This window comes from Leucopleurus acutus, assembly GCF_964270905.1.
Source record: "Leucopleurus acutus genome assembly, chromosome: 17".
Taxonomy (NCBI): Eukaryota; Metazoa; Chordata; class Mammalia; order Artiodactyla; family Delphinidae; genus Leucopleurus; species Leucopleurus acutus.
In genome coordinates this window covers 81,914,310-81,934,501 of record NC_139159.1, presented here as the reverse complement: position 1 = coordinate 81,934,501, position 20,192 = coordinate 81,914,310, and the positions used below count along the sequence as shown (strand labels likewise).

The 20,192-nt window shown below is 64.7% G+C and overlaps 2 protein-coding genes across 2 annotated transcripts in view; one reads left to right on the top strand and one right to left on the bottom strand.

Annotated features, from left to right (window-relative positions):
- Window positions 1-8,168, top strand: part of LOC309974019 (maestro heat-like repeat family member 5) — a gene marked incomplete at both ends in the record, with an annotated part of 37,934 nt that extends 29,766 nt beyond the window's left edge. The window contains 10 exon segments of the mRNA XM_082858461.1: window positions 1,006-1,143; window positions 1,601-1,721; window positions 2,390-2,497; window positions 2,501-2,533; window positions 6,104-6,142; window positions 6,144-6,281; window positions 6,844-7,049; window positions 7,571-7,673; window positions 7,802-7,904; window positions 8,113-8,168. Coding sequence (XP_082714587.1) covers window positions 1,006-1,143; window positions 1,601-1,721; window positions 2,390-2,497; window positions 2,501-2,533; window positions 6,104-6,142; window positions 6,144-6,281; window positions 6,844-7,049; window positions 7,571-7,673; window positions 7,802-7,904; window positions 8,113-8,168 — 1,045 coding nt within the window.
- Window positions 8,169-11,299: 3,131 nt separating this feature from the next.
- The window catches only part of PTP4A3 (protein tyrosine phosphatase 4A3), a 34,231-nt gene continuing 25,338 nt past the window's right edge, over window positions 11,300-20,192 (bottom strand). The window contains exons 2-6 of the mRNA XM_082858519.1: window positions 17,531-18,461; window positions 15,421-15,513; window positions 14,072-14,202; window positions 13,376-13,450; window positions 11,300-11,655 (exon numbers count right to left, since the gene is read on the bottom strand). Of these exons, the coding sequence (XP_082714645.1) occupies window positions 11,538-11,655; window positions 13,376-13,450; window positions 14,072-14,202; window positions 15,421-15,513; window positions 17,531-17,635 (522 nt within the window). The 5' untranslated portion in view covers window positions 17,636-18,461 and the 3' untranslated portion in view covers window positions 11,300-11,537. The remainder of the gene's footprint in view (window positions 11,656-13,375; window positions 13,451-14,071; window positions 14,203-15,420; window positions 15,514-17,530; window positions 18,462-20,192) is intronic.

Here is a 20,192-nt window from a genome sequence, read left to right as displayed (position 1 = left end):
GCACGGCTTGGGGGCAAGATGACAGGCCAGCTGACATTTGAGTCGGCCCCACTGGGGACTTTCACGGAGTGGCATTTCAACCCTTCACATCTGGATTTGCAAATCTGATCAGAGCTGTGCCTGGTCCAAGCTGACAGCCTCACTCTGGGGGCGCTTACACATCCAGGTGACACCACCAGGCACGGGGTGGCTAGGCAGGGAGACGGGCCACCGGGCTATTCCCGGGCCCTCTGCCCGTGCACTGCCTGCAGGGCCCGGGGCAGCCCAGGGCCCGGGGCAGCCCAGAGCCCGTGGCTCGACACCACTGTGCAGGTCTGGAGCCCGCGGCCTAGCTGCACTTTGCTTCTGCGGCCCCTGGCCAGGCTGTGTGACCCGGACGGGGCACGGGCAGCACGGTCCCTGACCCGCACCCCGTCCCGCCATGCTCCGGGTCCAGCTCTCTTTCTTGATCCACGCAAGCACGCGGCCGGTGGACCTGGTTTCCCGCATCCTCAGGAGCTGCAGGTGGACCCTCCTCCGGGCCCCCGTGACACACACCCCCATGGTCCTCCTCCCCTGCCGGGACCCCTCTGCATTCTCAGCTCCACTTTTAAACGGCAGTGTCCATCGAGGCTCTGCTGGGGCCCCTCCACCCTGCAACTGGGGAAACCTCCTGTCCCCGGTGTCCCCTAGCTCTCTCTCCAGCCCTGTCCCCTCAACCCCAGCCCTGGAAAGCCAGCTGTGGGCACCTCACACTGACCATGTGCCAAACCTGTCTCGAGCTTCTCCCTGGACCCGCCCCTCCCAAGAGGCCCCCTCCAGTCTCTGGCTCCGCCACCGGGCGCACACCCATCCCACGCCCCGACATCTCTGTTGAAGGAGGCCGGGAACGAGCTGCCCCCGGGAGGCCCCAGTGCTGCCGGGCCCTGAGTGCAGACGGGAACCACAAGGCACGTTTCCACTTGCGACGGCTGGGCACCCTCCCCAAGGGCGAGGCTGGCTGGGGACCCCTCTGCGCTGCCGTAGCACGTCGCTGGAGGCGCTGAAGAGCCTGCTGCCCGCCACCGGGCACTGGCAGGACTTCGCCCACCTGGAGCTGCAGGGAGCCTGGGACCTCTTCACCACCACCCACACCGACCCGCAGGGCATGGGTCTCCTCGCCAGGTAGGGGCGGGGTGGGGCCAGGGGAAGGGGACTGCTCGGGTCACCCCTGCCCAGAAGGCTAGGCTGTGGACTTCCGTACCTCCAGGGCCTGCCTGCAAGCACAGCCCCACGGACTCACGCGTGTGCACACAGGGCATGGAAAGCACGGGCGCCCCGCCCCCGTCTCACGCGCACACGCTGGAAGCCTAGGATGCAGGCGTCTTCCCCCGGCCCCTTCCGCGGCCTGAGGCCTCCTAGGGGACAAGGGCCAAATCTGCTCCCCTGTCCATCCCATGCTCAGCCCGGGCCTGGCAGCCAGTGGGCGGCCAGTGGGTGCAAAGGGAGCAGGAAACGGTCGAAGAGAGATGTGCCCACCCACGCTCAGCAACACCTCTGGCTGCCTGGGGTGTGTGGGGAGGGGGACATGAGGCTGTGTCCGCAAGCCCAAGCCCTGCCCCTGCCCTTCGCCTGTGCCCAGGGCCATGGTGCAGAGCCGTTGCAAGCAAGTCACGGCGCTGATCACCCAGCTGCTATCCAGCCTGCAGAGCCAGGAGCAGCAGGGGAGGAAGGCAGCCATCGTCCTCCTCACGGGGACCTGCGTGCGGCGAGGGGAGCCCCTCAGAGACAGCCTGAGCCCCTCGTCCGGCTGCATCAGCCGCCGCCAGAACCACACCAGGACCTCACCTGCCGGACAAACCCCTCACACCCCTCCTTCCCGCTTCCAGCTCCTTGGGGCCCGCGGTCAGGGGCTTCTGGCTGGGTCCGCACCTCCCAGCGCCCCCTCAGCCTGCAGCCTGGGGGGACTGTCTTTCCACGCACCCTGCTCCCTGACGACTCGAGGTCCCACTCCTGGGACCGTGAAGCCAAAAGGGCAGTGAGAGAGTAGAAGGAGACCCCAATCAAAGCCTGTGCTCCTCCCACCCCACCCCGCGCGAGGAACGTCTGGGCCTCCCTCCACGGGGCTTTGTCCCCAAGGGCCCCACGAGCCAGGCTGCTGATGTTTGCTGCTCCCAGCCTCACTGTGTGACCTCAGACAAGGACCTTTCCCCCTCTGGGCCTCAGTCTCCCCAGCTATACACTGAAGGATCAAACCAGCTTGGAGGTGGGTTTCAAATACCCATTAACCAAGATACCCAGAGGGAGCAGGTCAGCCACCCTCTCCAAATCGCCTGCCAGGCCCTGGTCCTACAGCCCTGCTCCCAGACACAGATGAAGGCCCCTAGGAGAGGATGCCAGGACTGACCCGCCTGCCCCGGGGGCCACCCAGGTCCTCTACAGCCCTGCCCTGCTGGAGGTGCTCCCCAAACAGGCCGCCCTGACCAAGCTGGCCCAAAGCCTCAGGGACCCCAGCCCTGAGGTCTGCGTGCTGAGCCTGTAGGTCCTGGGAAACATCCTCTTCCACCCAGAGAAGGTAAGAGGGTGAGGGGAGCCGTGGCTGGAGCAACCCCCAGAGCGGCCAGCTGTGCGGGGTGCAGACAAGGCCCCCTGGGTTGGAATCCCGGCTCTAGGGACACAAAATCACCTTGCTGGGGCTCGGTTTCCTCAACTGCAGAATGGCGCTGGTGACGGCCTCTTGGCGGGGCCGCGGGAGGGGTGCAGCGTCTACTCCCAAAGGACGCTGTCTCCACCACACCCGGGAATAGGCGGACACTCCTGCAGACCTCCAAGCACCTAGGAGGAGCCCCCCAGGTGGCACCCCAAGGCTGGCCCGCAGACAGGAGCCTCCCCTGAGAATCGTATGGGCGGGTACCCCCGGTCATTGCAGACTCAGCCTCACTCCCTCCCGATTGCCCCCATCACCGTGCAACCCACATCCCATAATGAATGAACAGCTGGAACATCGCCAAAGAGGCGGAAGGGAAGGCCCGCAATGCTGCCTTAGGGGGTCTGGCCGTTCCACCTACAGCCCCCCAGCTCATCCACCTACCTACCCACTCATCCATTCATAAAGTCAGCCATTCATCCCTCCATCCATCCATCCATCCACCCATCCACTTGTTCCTTGGGTCCTTCATTTATGAGTCATTCTTTTATTATTTCTTTCATTCATTCATTTCACTCAATCAGTTATTCACATTTGCTTTGTCACTCATTCATTCATTCTGTCAGTGGTCAGCCATCCAGACACCTGTCCCCAGGTGTTCTCCCAGACAGGCAATCAGTAGGAAGTGTCCATGTGCTTCCTCTCTACCCCGCACTGAGTGTGGACCTGCAGGAACAGAGAAGACAGAGCAGAGGGGGCTACCAGACCAGGACGGCCAGGGCTAGGGAAGGGGGATGGTTCCCGAGGGGGGTGCAGCCGCAGCAGGGCTGGGGGAGACAACACACCCTGAGCCCCTCCGCCAAGGAGACCTGCTTCTGTGGGGACACGTTGAACGGGGCAGGGATGGAGCGGGCTCCAGGGCTGAGGGAGGGGCTGCGGTCGCTGCCCTAGATGCCAGAGAGGAACCCTCCGCTGGGGCCCATGAGAGCAAATGGCCCCGCAGGACTGTCCACTTCTGTCTACCGTCAAACACAAATCGCACTGACTGGGTGCCGGTGTGTGCACTGGGAGACCGGAGAGTAGCTACACGCAAAAGACCCAAACCGACCGCTTACACACGGTAGAAGTGCAGTTCTCTCCCGCCGCTGTGGCTGTCCTGCTCTGCGCCCTCCAGGGGAGCAGGCTCCTCGTTTGCTGTGCTCCATTCTGGGTGCTGCCCTCCTCTGCAGGGCCTGGGCGGCCACCACCATGCCCACTCCAGCCAGCAGGCACACCCTGCCCCTTGAGGCGCGACCTGCAAGTTGATCACTCACTCCTGCTCCAGTGGTCACGCGAGGAGGCCAGGGAAGTCCACCCCTGCCACAAACGGGTCCTCTTACCAGGGAACAAGGGGCCAGCTCGGCAGGCGGAAGGAGGGCCCCCTCCACCAATCCCACTGCTCACCTCGGGGGAGGGGATCCAGACAACTAGGCTAAAAGCTACTCGACAGTCACGGGACAATCACATTGCAAATCTGCGTGCTGCTTTCAGGACTGGCGCCCAGCCATGTTTGTCCTTGTTAGAAATTCTATTTTGCTTTCAGAAGATGCTACCAATGTCATGCCTACATATTAATGAAATAATTCAACTGAAAACGCTGCAAATGTAGCCATCGAAGGAAGGCAGACACGCTCCAGTTAGCATGCCTCCCACCCACAGCTGACCTGAAACCATTCCCGTTCAGGTCACCTGTGACCTCCCCACAGTGGACCCGTCAGCACACGTGACTGGGTGATCTTTCCGTCCGCTTGGCCCCAGGACCGCTCCCTCACTTGGTTTTCCTCCCACGTCGAAGGTGGTGCCTTGTCACCTTCACCGGTTCTTCCTCCTGTTCTTGGACCCCTTCCCGCCGTTCCCCTTGGTCTACACTTGCTCCCTTGGTGGTATCCTCCAATCTTTATGTACCGCCTATAGGCCAATTGCTCCCAAACCTGTATCCCAAACGCGGACCTGAACTCCAGCCTCGACCCTCAAACTGCTTGGATTCTAGCAGCATCTCAAACTCAGCCTGTGCACAACGGACCCCTCACTCCAAACAGGCTCCTCCTGCAGCCCCCATCTCAGGTGATGGGGGCTCCACCCGTCCAGTTGCTCCAGCCCCAAACAGTAAGGTCGTTCAGCCAATCAACAAACCCCACAAACACCCAGGCGTGCTCCTGCCTCAGGGCCTTTGCACTTGCTGCTCCTTCTGCTGGAAAGCTCTTCCAGCACCTCTTTGTAAGAATTTGCTCAGCTCTCACCTTCTCAGTAACAAATGCTCTGATCCTACTTAAAATTAAAACTTTAGGGACTTCCCTCGTGGTCCATTGGTTAAGAATCCGCTTTTCAATACAGGGGGCAAGGCTTCGATCTCTGGTCGGGGATCTAAGATCCCACATGCTGTGCAGCACAGCCAATAAATAAATAAATAAAATAATTTTTTTTAAAACCTTCATAACCACCACCTCTGCTGGTACCTCCACCCCAGTCGGTCCCACCCCTGCCCTGCTGTATCATACCACTTGTCACTGACTGACACACGCCATGTTGTGTGTTTAACTTTGGGTCCTTCCCGTTAGAATCCATTCTGCCCGTCCAGTCCACTGCCAGACCTGGGTCCCAGCACCCTGGCTGCACCCAGTTGGTGCTCAGAAAGTGTTTGTCACTGAAATGAATTTAATACTGTAAAACTAAACACAGCTTAGGAAGCCAATGTTGTCTAAAACTTGCTTAAAAGTTGTAAAATCAGCCTAGTTTGCACAAGTCATTGATAAGGGGCTTGATGGTGGGAAACATCCATTTGCTGACGTGTCCCTTTCTGACATGTCCATCCAGACAATTCATGAGCATCCTGCACACAAGAGGAGCAGAAAGAATGGGCTGAAAATGAACTTAGGTTTTTCTTTTAAAGTAACGTAAACATGGGAAATGGTCATTGCAACATAGAAGCCACCACTGGTGCACCCAGCTCCCCAGGATGTGAGTCGCCAGCGACCTCAGTGTGTGCCCACCTGACCAAATTTGTCTCCTCCAGCCCCCCAGGCCCTCTCTGACCCATGGGGAGGCCAGGAACGGGGGTAAAGGCAGGGTGGGACGGAGGAAGGGAAGGGTGGTCTCCAGGACTTGGTGGGGGCCCTCTGGCCAGCACGGGGCCGGACAGGAAGGACCTGGGAGCCAACTAGCCCGGGGCTAATGCTCCCCTAACCCCAGGAGGACCCCCAGTGGCTCAGAGACGAGAAGCCTGTCCGCAGTCTGTCCACAGCTCCCAGAGGACAGACCAGGGCTCGGAGCTCATTTCCCTCATGGGCAGAGCCAGGGCGGGATCCAGCAGGGTGCAGGGAACAGTGCAGGTGCCCAGGCCTGAATGGGGGCCTGGGAAGGGCAGAGTCTGTGTTGGCTCTGGGTCTACCCGGCAGGGCTGGGGTGCGGGGTGTGTGCAGAGGCAGGGGTCCCACTGCCCACCAGCCCCACCTCCCCGAGGGACGCCTGCTCCGTGGACTGCTGCCGCCCTTCCTCGACGGGCTTCTTCCACAGCAGCGAGCCGGTGGTGGTGCGCGTCATGGGCACCGTGACGGACGTGCTGCACCGCCTGGGCGCACACAGCACAAAGGCCCAGAGCCTTGGCATCGCCATCAACGCCCACTCCTTCTCCGACGACGTGAGTGCGCCCAGGGAGGGGCGAGTGCCCCCATCTCGTGCCCTTCCTGTGCCTCCCCCGCTCCCTTCCTCGAAGGCGGGGAGGACCCCAGGCCATGGTCCAGCTGGGGCAGGGAGGTGGAGGTCCAGGGCAGCTCCCTGGGTGTGCACCGGCGCAGGTGGACCAGCCGGGAGGCCACCAGGTGGCGCTCACACCTCTCCATGGGGCTGAACTAGCGCCGACATCCAGTCTCTCCAACCCCACCTGTCCTCACCTTCCTGACCTGTCAGCACGTTTGCAATGGCAGATTTTCCTTCACTGGGAAATTAGAGGGATAAGCCCCGCCCCCCCCCAGCTGCATTCATGACACTCGGGTTGTCAGGATGTGATTGTGAGCATGAGAGAGAAACGATTTCAGGTCCCTGAGGATGGCCTGTGACCCTCCCCAGGAGCCCTGTCCCTGAAAGCCCTGAGCCCAGGTGAAAGGGTCCCGCTGAGGGGGCTGAGCCCCGTCCCCACCACGGAGCGGAGGGTCAGGAGCCCCAGGCAGGTCTGGCTCTGGCCCTGAGCCTCTGCCTTGCAGGAGCGAGATGGAGTCCAGGCAGCGGCCATGGCACTGTTCGGGGAGCTGGTGGCGTCAATGACAGGCAGAAAGCTAAGTGGCCTGAGAACCCAGGTGCACCAGAGCATGGTGGCCCTGCTCCTGCACCTGAAGGACAGCTGCCGGGCCGTCGTCACGGTCAGTGCCTCCCGATGGGCCTTCGCCTTGGCGGGGCTGGGGACCCACGGGTGGCAGGGGGCAGGGGGCTGGGGGTCTGTGGATGGCAGGGGGTGCTCCCTGGGGCAGCAGGTTTGGCCCCCTCCTTGGTTTCCCTGCCCCTCCCCATGTGCACACACGTGCACTCACACACACGTGCAAACACGTGGCCGTGCCGTCTGTGGTCAGGACACTGTCTGTCCTGCTCACTGCTGTGTCCCCAGCGCCTGGCCTGCAGTCGGGGCTCAGGTTGTTCGTTGAACTTGCTGAGATATGGGCTGAGCCCTACTGTGTGCCAGCCCGTGCCCCACACCAGGCCACTAAGACGCAGCTTGGCCTTCCTGGAGCTCCCAGAGGCCAGGGAGATGGACAGTAGCGGCCAGTGTCCAAGCCAATAGGGGCTGAGCAGGGTCTGGTGCCACAGCCAGGGAGGTGGGCCGGCTGAGCGCAGCCTCACAGGCAGCGGGAAGGAGCACAGGAGGGGCCGCGCCCACGCTGCGGCTTCCTCAGACCCTACCCCAGCCCGGGCCCTCCCCTGCGGTCCCCCCAGCAGGCCAAGCTCGCCTTCCACCGCGGTGCGGCTGCGGCACACCCTCTCCTGCGTGCTGGCCTGGGAGGCGAGCCTGGGCGCCAGCCACTTCCTCTGGAGCTGCCTGGTTCGGGGCCGCGGCGGGGGATGGGAGGGGAGTGGGGCCAGGAGCTGGGCTCCCCGGGGCTGGGGCTCCGGTCCATGGTCTGCGGGCCCAGCCCTCTGGCCCCAGCGAGTGACAGGCGTGCTCCCCAGATGAGCCACAGCCAGGAGGGGCTCAGCATCCCCTTGGCACAGGCCCTCGGCTGCCTGCACAGCCGCCGTCGGCACATCGAGACCTGGGCAGCGCTCTTCGTGGGTGAGCGGGGGCCGGGCTCGGGGTCCCCCGGGCCTGCCCCGCCTGAGCGCCCTGAGCTCACCCACCCGCCCGGCGCCTGCCTCGCCACCGCAGCTGGAGCTCGAGGGCCACTGGCAAGAGGAAAGGCGGCGAGGGGGCGAGGCCTCAGGGGTCATGAGCGGGTCCGAGCCCCCTTCCACCGGCCAGCGTGCTCCTGGTTGTCACACAGGTTATACCATCTGCCACCACCCCCAGGCCGTGTCCCAGATGGTCACGCGGGGCTGAGAGGGGGTGGGGAAGGGGAGCACCCAGGCCCGGAAGGCCCAGGAGGTGGGGTCTGGGTGCCAACCTGCCCCCCGCACCCCAGGTGGGAACGAGGGCACTGCCCTGTGAGGGCGGGGCTGTGGGCAGACGGACCGCAGGGGGCACCTCTGACTTCTCCCTCCTCTCCTGGAGCTTTTGAGGATCTTAAGAATGACCCAGAGCCCAGCATCCAAGAACCTGTCACCAGGCAGTCCTCCTTCCTTCAGCAGACGGCAGCCGGACCGCGCTGACGTCCAGCCGTCCTCCCTCACCCTCCTGCTCACCCACCCCCAGCCCCGGGCCCACCGTGTCAGGCAGCCCTGCTCTGTCCACACAGCGCTTGGCTGCATAACATTTTTCCATTTGAAAGAAAGATCTAGATTCAACAAAGATGTGTCATACCTGTACGCTGCCTGCCCACCATTCCGTGGGTCCCCAGGGGAACCAGGCAAGCCCCAGGGGACACTGGCAGGCCTGGGTGAGGCCGGGGAGACCGTGTCCCCCAGAGACAAACTGGGAAGTCTGTGCAGCGCCCTGCAAATGACAACCCCTCCCCTCATGGAGATCAGGTGGGCTCCCCTTGGCCAGAGCCCAAGCCATGACCTGCCAGTGTCCTGGGAGCTGGGAGGGCACTCCCAGGGCGGCCTTGGCCCTCGGGGCTCCCTGCTGAGTGCAGCATTCACCGAGGCACTCCGACGGCATTCAGCTTGTCTCTGGTTTAGAGCTCCGTAGTCACGGGGGGTGCTGACGGTGGGCAAGAGGCCCCGTGGCTGGTCTCCCTCAGCTCCTGCGACTCAAGGTCTCTCTCCACCCCCATCTCTAGCCTCCTGAATCCAGTCAGGGCTGGCACCCGGGGTTGGCAGCGGAACCAGCCTGGCCCAGAGGCAGACCTTCCTGGTGGGCCTGGCCCATCCTGGATGAGCTGTGTGGCCTTAGGTGAGGGTCTCAGCTCTCTGAGTCTCAGCTGTCCCATCTGTAAAATGGGTAGTAAGACCTTCCTCCAAGACCCCTTGGAGGGCCGAGTCTAGAAAGGGTCCCCCGACTCCCAGGGAGCCCCTGGAGACCCACCTGACCTCCAGGAGGTCCTTCCCCTCCCAGTCTTGGTCTTTCCACTTGTGCAATGGGCAGGTGGGCCCTTTCCCTGCCTGTGAGACCCTCCCTCGCCGGAGTCCTCCCTAGGGCCTCCCCCCAGGGTGTCTCTCTCGGGACCCCAGCCGGCCGCCCTCCAACAGGAGGTCCAGCCCAGCCCAGCCTGCCCCCTGCTTTCCCCCCCACCGCCCCCCGTGCCCTTCCTGACCCTCCCCCCACTCCGCCCAGACAGAGCTTCCACCTGGAGCGCCTTGGCCACATCCCCAGCCTCGACACCTCCACAAGCCCCATCCCTCGAGGGCCTGCCAAACAAGGCCCCCTGCCCCTCGTCAGCCCCTCCTGAGGCCGGGCAACCCCCTAGCCGGCTCACCACCCCCCTTAGACTGTGAGCCCCTCGGGGCAGGGATGGGGCTGCACACGGCTGGCACCCAGGAGACCCCAAAACCTGGATGGTGGGTTGAAAAAATACAGCAACTTCATGGACACGCCCCAGATTCACTTGTGTTCTTGGGTGCGTTTGGGGAAAGGAGGAAATAACTCTTGGTAGAGCTGGCGGCCCCTCTCCACTTGGAAGCCCCATCTCCCCGTCTGTGCATCTCTGAACAGGGCACCTGAGGAGGAGCTCTGGGTGGGTTTGCCTTTTCACGACTCTCCATCTTGTCCACGGACCTCCGCGGGTGCCCCCCCATCTCTCCTCCGCTGCAACCCCCTGCCTGGGGGGGAGGGGTGCACTCCTTCAGGACCAAGAGGCCTGAGGGGGAGGGTCCCCTCGGTCCAGCTGGTGGGTAGGAGTGCCATTTCTCCTGAAACGGGGGGATTTCCCTGGTTTCACCCAGCACTTGCCCCCTGGCCACCTCCAGGCAGTGGGCAGGCAGGCCTCCCGCACATCCCTCCACCCGGCCACAGTTCACCCTCCCTCTGGGAAGTCTGGTTTAGTAAAAGCTTAGAGCTGGGTGGGCCTGGACCCAACAGGTTCCTGGAGCCAATGGTGACCGGGCAAGCCCCCAGGGGAACTGAGACAGGAGAAGTATGAAGTGGTGGGAGCCCAGTCCTGGCCAGCAGGGCGGGGGGCTCTAGACCCGGGCTCACGGGAGGTGCCCCATTAACCGTACCAGCAGCAACAGTTCACCGCCAGGCCGGCCAAGGCGGACCAGGGGCGGGGAGACAGGGCCTGTGACCTGGTGGGTGGGCCACCCTCCCACCTGGGGAAGGTGCAGCCCACCAGACCCAGGGAGGGGCCGGCCCCCAGCTCTGCGAGAGCTGAGAGCTGCACATGGGGAGGCTGGGAGCAGGGCAACCCATGCCCCCAGGCAGACCCTGCCCCTCCCACACACACTCTGACCTATCACGGCAGGCCCAGTCGGCCACCATCACCCGCTCCCTGCTCTGGGCCTCTAAGGACACCTGGTGGGGGCAGCGCAGCCATCCCACTGGACACAAGCCCTGAGGAATTACCAAATGACCCACCCTGTCCTGCACAGGAGCAATGCCGGTGACCCGGCCTTGAAACAGCACCATGGCAACTGGGCAGAGCCCGCTCAGGCCACAGCCCTTGCTCTGGTCTATCTGGGATGGCCCCTGCCCCTAAGCCAGGGAGCGCAAGGACCCGGCGTGGACGCCAGGGGGCGCCCCAGCACAGCCGGCCGGAGGGGCTGCCGGCCCCGTCCTGTTCAGGGGCCTTCCCGGGGCCCCGCCTGCCCACTCGAGGTCGCCTGGCCCCCACCAAACACACACAGCCACAGGGTCCGGTTTTATTGCCTTCGAGTGTCCAGAACATCTGACCGCCCCAGACCAAATAATTTAAGGTGCCTCACCTCGGGGTGAGGGGCTGCAGAGGAGGAGCCGGGCCCAGTGGGTAACAAATACACCAGCCCCCAAACCAACGGGCCAAAGAGGAGAGCCGCCCAGGGCAGGGGCAGGGCCCTGGCGGGAGAGCCAGGGACACAGGGTGAGGGGGGATGAGGGGGAGTTAAGCCTCGGAGGGACAGAAGGAGCCGAGGGCGCAGACAGAGACACACGGGGCACAGAGGAAGAGACAGACGCGGGCATGTAGACAAAAGGAAGGATGGGCCAGACAGTGGTACGAGCACACACACACACACCTGCACGCGCGTGTGGACAGAGACGCAGGGGGACGGTGACAGGAGACAGCAAAGGGCGCGTGGGGCGGGCCGGACCGTTGGTGGCGGGTGTGCTGAGGCATCTGGAGAGGAGGGAGGTGGAGCCCCGCTGAGCCCGAGGCCAGGGCGCCAGGGTCCTGAGCTACATGACACAGCACTTGGTCTTGTGCGCGTGCGGGTCCTTGAACCGCAGTCTCTGCTTAGGCCGGTATTTTTCCAGGTAGGTGAGCTGTTTGCTGTTGATCGCTCCACGCCGCTTCCTGGGCAGACGGAACGGGGGGGATCAGGCGGGACCCGGGCTCGGCCACCTGCCCTGCCCCAGGGCCTCGAGGCACCAGAGTCCAGTGGGGCTGGAGCGGGTCCTCGTAGCCAGCAGAGCCCGTCCCGCCTCTAGGCCTTTCCCCGGGCTGCTCCTGCGGCCAGAATCACCCTTCCCCCATCACCTGCAGTCACCGCTGCGGGCCTTCGACTCACCTGGCTATCACCTCCTCCAGGCTGGCTCCCTGACCCCACCCACAAGGTCCCCGTGTCTACCTGGGTACCACCTCACCCCCAGGCCCTGGGACCCCAGAGGCCGCAGGGGTGGAGCCTGGGCAGCCCGGCTGGCTGGGAGGGGGAGTAGAGGAGGGGGGAGGTGGACCTCAGGTGCCCAGGTGTGAGGGCACCTAGGGTTGCCCACCGGACGCTTCTGGAGGCCATCTGTCCCCACCCGCCCGTGACCTCAGACGTGGCCACAGACTTGCTCTGGCCAAGGAAACGTGAGCGGGGGAGGTGCAAGCCTGTGCTTCTCTGAGTCACCGGGCTGGGCCCAGCTCCCAGTCACGGGCCTCGGGCCTCAAGCTGGGGAACCACCAACGAGGCGGGTGCAGGAAGGGCTCCGGGGAAGGCCCGGCCCTCGCCCTGGTGCCCCTTGGATCTGCACCAAGGCGCAGAGCTGCACACAGGCTCACGGAGAGAAGCAGCGTGTGCCTGGGTGTGCGCGCGTGTGTGAAGTAGTACCGGGCTCCCGAGGAGGCCTGAGCTCCCCCAGGTGCACGCAGGCCTGGCTGTCTGGCTGGCAAACAAGCCTGCCTCTGGGAGAAAGGTGGCTGTGCCCTGGGAGCCGCCACTGGGGGAGCAGCACAAGAACACACACAGGCACAGAGCGTGCGTGTCTCTCACACACACACACGCACGCACACACGCACGCACACGGCGGCTGGGCTAGGGGCGGGGGCAGGCCCAGTGCAGGCCCAGGTCCTCTGCCATCCGCCCCACTGTCCCTGCTGACACCCCAAGACCCTGCACCACCAGGGCTCTTTTCCCGGGAGCAGTGGTAGAGACAGGAGCCCCCAACCCGAGGAGGGGGAGGGGGGAGACCCCCATGGGGGCTGAGAAGCTGGGGCAGAGGCCCCAGGGGCCAGGGCTTCGGAAGGGCAGCTCTGAAAGACCGCCGTGCGTCAGTCGTCCCTGGGGTGTTGGGGAAGGTGGGCAGGTGCCACAGGAGGTTCCTTTCACAGAGGGGCTGGGCTGGATGGCTTCTGGGGGTCCTTCCTCTCCCAGGTAAGGAGAATGACACCCCTCATCAGGAATGCTGGAGGCTTAAAGAGCTGTTTGCCGCAACTCCCTACGCGGGCCTGCTCGTTACTCAGCGCAGCCCAGCCTGTCTGGACTGCCCTGCGCCCCAGGCTGAGGGAGCCGCGGGCCACGGAGGTGGGCCCCTCACTGGAGCCTCTCCTCACTCATACCTCCCAGCCAGGGCAGAAGGCCACACTCAGACACCAGTCCTCAGTCAGGGCCAGGCGGCCTGAGCGGCACGTTGGTACCACAAAAGGAGGCTGCACGGGACCGGGGGATGCCTCAGAGGACACCCCGGGGCCAGGGGTCAGGAGTGCTCACTGGCAGGGCACTGGGCCCTGCGGGGCGGGGAGCACAGGATAAGGGCCCCCTCAACCCGGACCCCTGAGCGCTCACCACCGCCGTCCCCCACCGGCCACTCACTGTCGGATGAACTGGATGGCGTCCTCGTACTTCATCCCACTCTCGATGAGGGCCAGAGCCACGAGGACCGGAGCCCTAGAGCGGACGGCAGAACAAAATCACATCCGAGCCTCTACTCCCAAGCCCTCCCCTGACAGGCCGCCTACTGAAGACACAGAGCAATGTCTTCCCCCTTGGGGCCTGAGGGCTGCCCAGACTCCCCCAGTGCCCTGCCCTCCCCTGTGGAGGGCACAGGCTCCTCCCGACCCCGCTGTGTGACCTCAGGTGAGCCAGGCAACCTCTCTGTGCCTCAGGCTCCTTGTGTGTAAATATGTTGGCGGGAGGGTTGAAGGAGGGAGAGTAAAGCGCTGGGCTTAGGTCTGGCTGTGGATAAGAGATTGACTCTTGGCTATCAACCCCACTCAGCCAGTCCCTCTGCAAACAGGGATTCCACCGCCTGGGTCCGTCAGTGAAACCCAGGCTATCTGCTGGGGGCCGGGCCTTTGTGCCTGGAGAGGGGCGGGGCTGGCAGCTCCTTCCTGCTCAAGTGCACAGTCCCAACCACAGCAGGAGGGAGCAGGGTCAGACTCTGGGAAGGACTTCCTCCCCGCCCAGGTCTGGGAACTTCCAAGGAAGGAGGTCAGCACCCACGTCCGAGAGGGAGCCAGGCCACAGGGTCCCCAAGGTCAAGCCGGCTGCCCCGCCCCACCAGCTCACCGTCCCAGGCCGGCCACGCAGTGCACAGCCACGCAGCTGCCGGGGTCGTCACAGAACTTGGTCTTCAGCAGGCTCAGCCAGTCCTCCACCACTCTGCCGGGCGGAGGCGCCCCGTCGTCAAACGGCCAGTCCTGCGGAAGGAAGCAGCCCGTGAGGGCCCTCCACACCTGAAGGTGGGCTGAGGGGCACAGGCTGGCCTGCCCACGGGCTCTCAGGAAGCACAGAGGATGTCGGGAGCCCACGAGGTGAGGGCCAGGGCACAGGGCCAGGGAGCTCCCCACTGCGAGGCTCCTCTTCATCCTCTCCGCTCCCTCAGCTGCCCTCTCCTCCAGGAAGCCTCCCCGGAACACCCTGCTCTTTTCTTCAAGGAGCCCCGGGAGCCCTACCCCCCTCCCCATCAGCCCACACTGCAATTCTGGGGTCAAAGCCTGACCCTCACCCAGCCTGAGAGGTTCTGGGTCAGGAGGCCCAAGGGGTCTGGCCCACAAACATGGTGACATGTGCCTGTCTGTCTGTCCCCAGCCCCCAGCACAGCTGTACAGAGCAGGCCGGGCCCAGTGAGGATGGAAGCACTTAAGTCCCAGTGGAGCAGACTTAGTGCCGTTGAGTGCATCCACATGTGCCCACCAAGGCTAGGCCCCCGGGTCACCTAATCCTGTTGCCGGACTCCAGATTCAGCACCCCCTGGAGGAAACCGGTCTGCCTGGCGGCTGTAAGTCTAACTCAGATCCTTCCTGCTGCAGTGAGAGGGGTGCGAAAGGCTGCGGACTCCCTGTGCCACGGGTCGCTTTACCACGTTCACCTGGTGCCTTTCAAGCACCCACGCTCTACAGGTGAGGAAACTGGGGTCACTCAGCGGGGAAGGGGCAGAGGCGGGACTCAGGCAGGCCCGTCTGACCCTGAGGCTCCGACCCTTCCACCACTCTCACCACGGTCGCCTGGCTCGGTGTCCTCCCCAGAGGGCTGGCCCCAGGGCTCTGGTCGAGGCACCGGGAAACCCGTGGCCCATCCCACAGGGCCTGCCGCCTAGACGCAGGTCCCCAGCACCGGGGACCAAGGAAACAGCCCCCAGGGTCCCTCCCCACCGCCTCGGTAGAGCCTCCCCAGGGGCCCGCCAGGTGCCCCCAGCCCACCCTCCCGGAGGCACCTGCTGCCCGGCGACAGGGCCCCGAACACCAGGCAGGGAGACAGAGGTGCGCCCCTGAGGCAGCCCAGACCCTTAGAGGTGAGGCCCGGGCACGAACGCGGCGAGGGGGGCGCAGCAGGGTGCACGCGGAGAGGCCACGCGTGCCTGCTTCCCAGTGCGGGGCCCCAGCCCCCTGCAGCCCCGCCCCGCGCGGCAGCCTCACCACGACGGTGATGCCGTCCTTCTCCAGCGGGGCCTTGTCGTAGGTCACTTCGCACACACGCACCACGGTGGTGGCCCCGTACTTCTTCAGGTCCTGGCAGGGGAAGGAAGGCAGGGCTGAGCCAGGACTGCGGGGCTCAGGGCTGGGGACCCCCTGACTGGGCAGAAAGGTGACACCCAGTGTGAATCACCGGTGGCTCACTGACTTTCAGGCTCAGTGACTTGCCGAGGGTGGGACAGTCTTTCCTGATGCTCCTGGGGCAACTGTCCCTGGGCCCACCCAGCAGCAGGGAGGGTGTCCCCACCGACCGTCCTTGCCATCGTGGCTACCCAGCCGGGAGCCAGCTTCCCAGCACTACCTCCCTCCTCTCGGGCGCTCAGGGCCCCAGATCACATCAGCAATTTCCAGGCAAAGATCCTGGGTCCCCAGGCAGGGATAGGACACCACCAGCCCACACATGAGCCCCTGCACGGTCCCTGCTCTGGGCAACCCTCCCAACCAGGGTTGCAGGGACAAGTCCAGTCAAGGGGCACAGCCAGACCCCGAACAGGGGCTTTCAGAGTCTCGGCGGGGCAGGCCTCGGGGCGGGGAGGGCAGGCGCCTGCCCAGATGGCAGCCAGGAGGGAGCCAGGCCCTGCACACCAGCGGGGAAGCCCCGGGCTGCCAGGGAGAAGGTCACAGCCAGGCGTAGGGATATTTATACGCTGGGGCGGAGGGCTCCACTCCACGGGGTCCACGTGCCGGGCCTGCACCCACCCCGACCTGCTCCCGGCAGCTATTTTAGGAGCAGTGAGGAGCCAGCTGCTGGACCCTGCTCATCGTGCAACGGGGACACTGGACCCAGTGAGGACAGCACAGAGCTATTCCGAGAATGCGGGGAGCAGGGGGCGGTGGTGCAGGGCTCTGAGGCCAAAGGGGTACCTCAGATCCCTCTGTGCCTGCAGCCGAGGGTGCTTCCACCCAGCCCAGGGCTGGGCCCTGACCCTCATCACAGACTGAGCGCTGCCCCCAGGCACACTCTGAGCCCTGCCTCTAGTGACAGACTGAGCTCTGACCCTGCTCCCACTCTGAGTCCTGACCCTCCATCACACACTGAGCCCTAATCCTGGTCACACCCAGCCCTGACCCTAATCACAGGCTATACGGGGGGACAGCCCTCCCCTACAGGGTCCCACCTCAACATCCAGGGTCCAGGTCCCCCAATGGCAGGGTGCCCACTGCCTCTCTCTACGGAGTTGCTGAAGTCCTCTCGTGCCCAGGCCCCTGTTCAACCATGACAAGCGCTCAAGGGAGCTTATCTCATGTTGCAGAGGGGATGGCTGGAGGTCTGAGGCCACAAGGGCCCTGCACACAGCCATAGGCTCTGCAAACAGGAAGGGGCACTACAAAGGCCAGTCTCCTGCAGGGGCCAGGTGGAGAGCCGCAGGCTCTGCAGACACACCTGGCCCCATCTGCTGCGGCCACGAGCAGCGCACACCTCAACCTGCTGGCTCCCAGGGTCCGGCGGTCACTCTCTCCCGGGGCCGCCTCCGACTCCCGCCCAGCCCCTCCTCACACAGATATCTGTGGCCTGAAGCCCGCAGCCGGCCTGCTCCAACCCAAGGACTCCCCCACCGCCACTCCCCACCCACCACTCCCCCACAGGTGGGCTTCCTTGGCCTGGGCTGGCCGTGCAGCTGGCCTTCGTGCCCTGCGACCACCTGTGTCCAGGCTGTTGAAGCAGCCAGTCCTCACGTGGGGGACCCTCCCTCCTCCTTCGCTCAGCCTCCGCACGGAGACCAAACGGCCAGCAAAGGCTCGGGACTGCGCCGGCCACAGGTGACGTCCCGAGGAGGCGAGGCCCGTTTCTCCTCCTGCCTCGGAACCTGCCTCTGTTCGTGCCGCGTGCACTCCCGCTGCCCACCCTGCAGGCCCCAGCGGGCCCAGCAGATACCCCCGCAGTCCTCATACCAGCTCTGCGGGAAGGACACCCTCGGGTGCCCCCCGGGGACCCTGTAACCAGGCTGGCAGCTCCGCTCCCAAGCGCAGTCCCTGGGCCGACAGCTTTGCGTCTCACTCTGTGGCCCTCGGGAGGCCCCCGGCCGCGCGGCCGGGCGTGCTGGACACTCACCGCGATGAAGCTGCTGAGGGTGGCGTTGGTGGGGTTGTGCGTGATGAGGAAGCGCATGTTCTTGTAGCTGACCTCCACGGGGGCCGGCCGGTTCATCCGCGCCATGGCTGCACCCCGAAGGCGAGGCGGCGCCCGGGATGGGGCTGCAGGCAGGGTCGGGGACGTGGGTGGGAGAAGGCCCCAGCAGCCCCCCAGAACCCAAGGAGAACGAGATCCCTGTGCTTGTCCAAGAGAGAGAAAATGCTTCTTTAAAAACCTGCCCCCCAACACTGCGCACAAATATTGTGCAAATACTTGGGAGGGGGGAGGATGCTGCCCGGATTAACGGGTGGATAATTAAAAAAGAAAACCCAAATCTTTAAAAAACGAAAGGAACGAAAGAGCCCCCCGGAAGTAAAACGGACCAGTCCAAGCTCCTGTCTCTCGGAGCTGGATAATTACAAGGGGGCAAAGCAAAAATAACGACAACCAAAAACAGTCAGCAAAGAAATCTCTAAAAAGCCCAAAGTGAGTCCGGCCGCTGCGGCCGTGGCCAGCGCTGTCCTGTCGCTGGGGACGCCCCGTCTGCATCCGTGGACAGGTCGACGGCCGCCTTCACTCAAAGGCCCCAAACCCCCAAGGACCAAAGGAAGAATGAACTCGAACTGAACCAAGGGCGGCCTTGGGGTGGGAGCAGGCGGCTGTGACACGGGGCCTCCGTCACGTTACCCCATCGGGGTACGGCGAGTCCTGGAAGGGGGCAGGGGGCTCAGGCGGCAGAGCCGGCCCCGGGCCGGGCGGCGGGGGCCATGGGCGGGCGAGGGCAATGGTGAGGGCCGGAGGCGTGGGGTCTCAGCAGCAGGCGCGGCAGCAATGCTGGCCGCAGCGGCGCTCAGAGTGGCCCTCTGAGGCTCTCTCCATAAATCCCGGGCTGGTCAGCGGCAGGCAGCGTCTGCGGAGGAGGGGACAGAAAGAAATGAAAAGGGAAGGGGTCCCCGGGCGCCCCACCTCCCGGGAGGGGTCCTGGCCAGTGCTTCTCCCAGGCCCTGGTACAAGGCCGCGCCGAGCAAGCCACCCTCCCTGGGCCTCGGTTTCCCCATCTGGGAGCACAAGGAAGGACGGCTCCTGCTAGGGCTGACCCAGGGCCCTGAGGTGACAGGACAGCCACCAGGACAGGGCAGAGAGGGACGGAGGGAGGGACACACCCCTCCCCCGGGAGCGTGCTGAACCCCGACACACGGATTTCAGGGCAGTCTGTGGTAACAGAGGCCCAGCCCCCATCCCCTGAGCCCGGGCACCCCAGGATGTCCACCCCCGCCCCGGGACAGTCACCCCCTCCTCTGCAGAACGCCGGCCTCTGTGGCATTTCCAAGCCCACACTGCTCTGGGCCAGCCGGTCCTCCGGGAAAGGGGCTCAGGTGCAGAGGCCAAGGCGCCAGAGCACAGTGGGCTGAGGGTGTGGCAGCCTCACTCACAGCCATGCGCCACCTTACGCATCTCTCAAGGGCTCCCCAGGGAAACCTCCGGCTCTGGTCAGCCTCTGCCCTGGGCCACCGCCCACCACTCGCCCACAGGGCTGGCCACGCACCAGAGGTAAACAAGCGGCTCTGCCCTCCAGCAGCTCGGAGAAGCGGGGACAGACCACAGGGGCCAAATGGCCAGGATCGGCCACCGTGCTTGCCAAGATGGTAACAGTGCAGGTGGCCAGGAGTGGGGTCCCGCTGTGACAGGGCCTCAAGGAGGGATGCTGCTGGGCCACAGAGACGGCCATCAAGCACCTCATGCCTGTCTCTCACTCTCTAGGCCCCAAAGGGCCAGGGCCAGGGGCCTCAGCAGGAGCACCCAGCCAGCCTCACTCCCACCCGCACAGACGGGCTGGGAGGACTTGGGCACATCACTGGCCTCAGTTTCCCCATCTGTACAGTGAGGGGCCAAACGAGATGCTGTCAAGGCCCCTCCGGCACAACCCAGTGGTCAGCAGACGCCCCTGGCCACGGGGCTTGGCCCAATCCCACCTGCTCACCCGGCAGGTCCTCCATCCCCCGCGGCAGACAACTCTTACCTCTGCCCCGCCCAGCACCCCATTCCCCAGCTGCCCACCAGGCCGGCTGGGCCCCTGGAACCTCAACCTGGGTGCAGACAGGGTCCGCAGCTGGGACCCAGACGCGGTGGAGGGCCTCCAGCGCCGCTCCCAGGCTCACGCTCTGCTCCGTGCCTTGTCTAGGAGGGTTATGCGGGCATCCCCAGGGAAGGGGCAAAAGACAGGGAGAAGGGATCCCGCACCCCCCCAGAGCGAGCTTCGCTCCCAGTACAGGCAAGGAAGGAGCCAGCCGCGGGCGCCCGGAGCAGCACACAAACACCTGCCCCTCCTGGGCCGCGGGCTGTTCCTGTGTGCGTGCGTGTTTACCAGGAAGCCACAAGACTACAGGCCTCTCCAAGGGCCTGACCCGCCACCTCACCGCGCATAGCTGCTGGACACCTGGGGAGACCCCGGGGGCAAGGGCACATGGCCTGGCTCTTCTGCCAGTGTCCCTGGACGGCCCTCAGAGCTGAGGGCCCAGAGCCACACCACACTGCTGCCCACGTGAGCCTCAAGGGTCACCCGTTGGCAGGGGTCAGGGGGCCCGGCCCTAGCTAGAACGGGGTCAGGGTCTGGGCCGAGGTTGAACCAAGATCACTGCCC